The 6000-nt window shown below is 43.7% G+C and overlaps 1 protein-coding gene across 1 annotated transcript in view; it reads left to right on the top strand.

The window, feature by feature from the left end:
- Positions 1–1516: 1516 nt before the first annotated feature.
- hck (HCK proto-oncogene, Src family tyrosine kinase) overlaps positions 1517–6000 on the top strand; it is a gene marked incomplete at its 5' end in the record, with an annotated part of 40869 nt that continues 36385 nt past the window's right edge. The window contains 2 exons of the mRNA XM_083769906.1: positions 1517–1529; positions 3319–3473. Coding sequence (XP_083626032.1) covers positions 1517–1529; positions 3319–3473 — 168 coding nt within the window. The remainder of the gene's footprint in view (positions 1530–3318; positions 3474–6000) is intronic.

Raw genomic sequence — 6000 nt, 5'->3', positions numbered from 1 at the left:
AAGAAAATATTTGATGTGGAGACAATAAAGACTATTATTATCATTATTATTGAAGGTGGCAACAGTCCATTTGCTCAGTACAATATTTCGGGGGCATATTTAGAATGTGTGCAGGCTTGAGTATGTTGAATCTAGTTTGCAATTAATGAGGATTTAGTTGACACAATGAAATAAAATGGCGATAGTATTCCGTGTGGGGCAGACGGCCTGTCACAGCCGAGAGCAGCTGTGTGTGTGTGTGTGTGTGTGTGTGTGTGTGTGTGTGTGTGTGTGTGTGTGTGTGTGTGTGTGTGTGTGTGTGTGTGTGTGTGTGTGTGTGTGTGTCTGTCTTCAGGTGTTGTATGTGTGGACTTTGTTCTGCTTGCTTATGTTTATGGATATCGGATATGGTCTTTGGAGTGTTTGCCACCAACAGCATACATGTGTCAGAAATAGGTTGTTTTATTTATTTATTTATATCCAGTGACCTCACTGTAAATACCTCATTGAATGTAAAAAGAATGATGACCACTGCATGTACAGTAGGACAGAAAAAAGTGATATTCTGGTCAAAGAGGAAGAGCCCAGGAGAATCAGGAAGTGAAGAGGTGTTACATCATGAATCATGATCGCTATCAGGTCACTTTCCACAACACAGAAACCACCCTGTGCACTGTTCAACTGAGGCAGTTTGTCATACTGAGTACAATTTAGGCCTTTAGCAGACGCTCTTAATCCAGAGCGACTTACATTAAGCAAGAACAAAAAAGCATGGGAATACATCACATAAAAAGCATTTATCATGAAACATGCGTAAGCTAAGAACGTAACAGTGGAATATCTATATAATGAAACTATACATACACATAAACTATATGTACTATGACGTGCTATGACTACATACAATGCAATTATAGTGCTGTCTACATAACATGCTATAAGTCTGTATCAGATGCTATCTAAGTCTACATAAAGTGCTATATAAGGGGTTAGGGTAAGTGCTATGGGCCATGATGGAGTCTGAAAAGGTGGGTTTTCAGACTACGGCGGAAGATTGGGAGTACGTGTGGTACGTCAGTGACCTGGCGGTTAAATTCACTAACTCAGGGAGGGGCAACTTTGACGATGGCGAGGGCCAATATATTTCCACACTCACTCCAGAGGGGGGCCACAGACATGCATATTACTGTCGTAGCAAAAGAAGCCGATCTACAAGCTCAAAACGCGTCACAATGCGACTCGTTTTGAGCTTGTAGATCAGCTATTTTTTGCTATATTTGAATTGAAAACCTGAATAATTTTTTGCTATTTTTGAATTGGAATCCTGAAAAGTAACCTTTTTATTGAATTTCAAATGCATTAATTATATAGGCCTAGTTATGTTAACTTTATGAACTGTTAACATAACTACATTGGACACAAAAAGACAATAACATGTTAATACTAGTCATTAAGTACTAGCCATTAAATGCTAATCATGAAGTAATTAAAGCGGGTTTGGCTGATATCAACACTATATCAGTATTCTGATATTAACATGCCGGGGGAAGGTGGGGGCCTTTAGTCTCTTCAATAGTTTTCCATAATTTTTTTTGTCACATTTTAGTCACCTGGAATGTCTTAGTGTTAGTCTAGTTTTAGTCGACTAAATCTACAGTTGATTTAGTCGACTAAAATGTATTTTGGCGGGCCTTGATGCCGTCGTAATGACTGTTTTTATACTTGCTGAAAATAGCCGATCTACAAGCTCACAACGCGCCGCGTTGATAAATGCCTAAATTGTAAAGTTGTAAATTGTATCCTGACCTGCAGCCTAAACAGCCTAAAACAGTCGCTCAGATGTAAGAATAATGCAAACATGTCTCATTGGCTGCTTAGACACAAAGTGCTGCTCAGAAAGCATTAAACGGCTCATTTGTGATGATCTAAAATATAAAATAACTGTGATGATAATGATGACGATTATTAATGATTATGTAAGGCCTATATGGTGTTCTCTGACCTCACCATGGGGTGATAGTGATAAGAGTTGTGACAGGTCCATATATGGTGTTATCTGTGTTCTCTGCAGGGCAGACCTCACCATGGGGTGATAGTGATAAGAGTTGTGACAGGTCCATATATGGTGTTATCTGTGTTCTCTGAAGGGCAGACCTCACCATGGGGTGATAGTGATAAGAGTTGTGACAGGTCCATATATGGTGTTCTCTGACCTCACCATGGGGTGATAGTGATAAGAGTTGTGACAGGTCCATATATGGTGTTATCTGTGTTCTCTGAAGGGCAGACCTCACCATGGGGTGATAGTGATAAGAGTTGTGACAGGTCCATATATGGTGTTATATGTGACAGGTCCATATAACTGGCTCCAGGACATTTGACCATATCCCCCCCGTTCTAGCGTCCCTGCACTGTCTCCCTGTCTCCCTGTCTCCCTGTCTCCCTGTCTCCCTGTCTCACTGTCTCACTGTCTCCCTGTCTCACTGTCTCACTGTCTCACTGTCTCCCTGTCTCCCTGTCTCACTGTCTCACTGTCTCCCTGTCTCCCTGTCTCACTGTCTCCCTGTCTCCCTGTCTCCCTGTCTCACTGTCTCACTGTCTCCCTGTCTCACTGTCTCACTGTCTCACTGTCTCCCTGTCTCCCTGTCTCACTGTCTCACTGTCTCACTGTCTCCCTGTCTCACTGTCTCCCTGTCTCACTGTCTCACTGTCTCCCTGTCTCCCTGTCTCACTGTCTCACTGTCTCCCTGTCTCCCTGTCTCACTGTCTCACTGTCTCACTGTCTCCCATGCAATCTCCTTCAGAATCAACTTCAAACCAGTGTTGTTTTTGGCAGCAAATCTCTATTTTAGTTTTAGTCATTAGTCTCCTGAATAGTTTTCACTTAGTCTTAGTCACATTTTAGTCACCTGGAATGTTCTATAGTGTTTAGTCTAGTTTTAGTCGACTAAATGTCATAAGGTTTTAGTCGACTAAATCTACAGGTTATTTAGTCGACTAAAATGTATTTTTGCGGGCCTTGTTGCCGTCATAATGACATCACCGAGTGGCGCGCTACGAGCTTGTAGGTCTGCTATTTTTGAAAAAAATCGAAGAACGACTGACATTTTTTTAGAATCTGATCTCAGGTCAGAATGGGTTAATCAGACCCAGTGTGTGTCCAGTGGAAACCTGGTATGAATCTGATCTCAGGTCAGAATGGGTTCATCAGACCAGTGTGTGTCCAGTGGAAACCTGGTATGAATCTGATCTCAGGTCAGAATGGGTTAATCAGACCCAGTGTGTGTCCAGTGGAAACCTGGTATGAATCTGATCTCAGGTCTGTTCTCTGTGTCTCAGACCTCACCATGGGGTGCGTGGGCTCCAAGGACCACCAGCCGCCCGTCACCAAGGCCCTCCAGGCCATGATGGAGGAGAGCCAGACCAGAGCCCAGAGCCAGACCTACGTCAAGGACCCCACGGCTGGGAGCGCTGCCGCAGGCAAAGCTGTGAGTGTAAGTATATATATGTCAAGGACCCCACGGCTGGGAGCGCTGCCGCAGGCAAAGCTGTGAGTGTAAGTATATATATGTCAAAGACCCCACGGCTGGGAGCGCTGCTGCAGGCAAAGCTGTACGTTTATTGTCTCCACCAGGCCGAAGGCATGGGGGGAGAGTATGTTTTGCACTGCGTCCGTCCGTCCGTCCGTGAGCAGCTAATCTCGGCCACCGTTAACCCGGTCGATGCCAAATTTTGCACACACACTCCCTGGATGCCAACCATGAACCTCTGCCCCAAACTTTCCAGAACGGCCTGTTATAGCGCCACCAGGAGGCCGCTTTGTGCAAAACAAGTTTTTGCCAGTACACCTACAGATTTTGTCCAAAAAACACGCAAATTGGTACACAGTCTCTCAGATTTCTCACACTCCATCCTGATAGGTTAAGATTGGCTTCCAAAGTTCACAGGAGTGCTCAGTTTCAAACAAAATGCTGCAAATCATGAACACATCGCGTGATTTCCGTGAAATTGTGCACCCACATTCCCACTAGGCCGAGGACGAAATGCCACATGAACAATTTCAACTCAGCCTCAAGGTGGCGCTATAACTGGCCCAAAAGTGTTTTTACCTCTAACTGCACGGATCTGTGGATAACCTGGTGGAGACCTGTGCCCAGAAGGGCACTTTTCCTAGTTGTTTATTGTTTATAAGGATCCCCATTAGCTTTTGCCTTGACAAAAACTCTCAATATCATATTACAGTCATGACAACAAATACAGTATATACATACATTATATACTGTACCAGCATGATGATGATACCAGCAGGATCTGCATGTCTGAAATACTTGTATTAGGAACAATAAAAAAAAAAAAGTCTTCTACTTCTACTAAACGTCTTCTACATCCTGACAGTTTTCTGAAAAAGCTATGTTTCTATGTCAGTATAGTTCTTCGATTTTTCAAAAATAGCAGACCTACAAGCTCATAGCGCGCCACTCGGTGGCGCGCTATGAGCTTGTAGGTCTGCTGTTTTTCAATAGCTAAAGCATAGCATAGTGCTAACACATTGAGGGAGATGAACCATCCCGTTTTCAAGGGGGTTCAATTCACAAAATACACTTCATACATAAAGACACTTTTTTTACAAACTATTCAACCAGACAAAACAAGACAAGACAAAACAATACAAGTCCTAGATAAACAAGAAACAAACAACAACAACAAAACAACATTTGACATAACATGGACATAACGTAGACATAACACAATGGATCATTATTGAATCATGGATGAAAGGACATCACAGTTTTATTTTTTTAAATATATATATTTTTATCCCAGGATTTTGTAACCCATTTTTCACCCCTGTGTCAATCATCTAATGTGATCCTGGGCTCTACACACCCTCCACCAACCTAGTCCCCATATATGGGGGACAAGGGGAGAGCAACCTAGTCCCCATATATGGGGGACAAGGGGAGACCAACCTAGTCCCCATATATGGGGGACAAGGGGAGAGCAACCTAGTCCCCATATATGGGGGACAAGGGGAGAGCAACCTAGTCCCCATATATGGGGGACAAGGGGAGACCAACCTAGTCCCCATATATGGGGGACAAGGGGTCAAGTCTGAACTCATGCTTCCTTCATGCCTGAGTGTCCAAGTTGCTCCTTTACACCTGACAGGGGGGAGTTTCCCTGGTTGGACGTAGCGCGTGGAAGGAACACGTTATTCCAACCAGTTCCTTTCCCCTCCATCAGACGCCCCGGCTGGCCAGGGGGAGGCTTTTAATTTTAAACAAATGAAAAGATGTTATTGAACGAATATATGGACAGGTAGATTAATTGTTCCAGTCACAATAAGGAGCTTTGAACATAAATTATTCTTTGCCAACTTGATGTGGGTATATTGAAGTAAACCTGTGGCTTCCCTAAACGTAGAGATGTGTACAGTAGCGTGACTGCGTGAGTGCCCTCCTCTGTGTGGGCCTGTGGTCACTTTACATAACCAGTCTCTGATCTGTGCCGTGGGTGGCAGGGCTGTACTGTACTGTACTGTACTGTACTGTACTGTACTGTACTGTACTGTACTGTACTGTACTGTACTGTACTGTACTGTACATGTTGCTGCATTGTTTTAACCCATTTAAACCCGAGGACCATATTCCACAAAATGCCTTCTAATCGAGTTGAGATTGAGATTTGAGTTCAAAGCGTTCGCTCTGAAAGAATAATACATTCAAGGATTTGCGCCACATTTTCACGATTTTTCCAAAACAAATAGCAGACCTACAAGCTCGTAGCGCGGCACTCGGTGCCGCGCTACGAGCTTGTAGATCTGCTATTTTTCAATAGCATAAAACATAACCTAAAGGTGTTCCTCCTCCTGTGGTGAAGGGGTTAAGCGTCTCTCTTGTCATGCTTCCTGTGTGTGTGTGTGTGTGTGTGTGTGTGTGTGTGTGTCTGTGTGTGTGTGTGTGTGTGTGTGTGTGTGTGTGTGTGTGTGTGTGTCTCGGTTGAGGTGAAAGAGGAAGTTAA

Source organism: Protomyctophum parallelum (assembly GCF_964188405.1).
Source record: "Protomyctophum parallelum genome assembly, chromosome: 7".
Classification (NCBI taxonomy): Eukaryota; Metazoa; Chordata; class Actinopteri; order Myctophiformes; family Myctophidae; genus Protomyctophum; species Protomyctophum parallelum.
The sequence above is the reverse complement of the archived record's forward strand: the minus strand, read 5'-3'. Positions and strand labels throughout refer to the sequence as shown.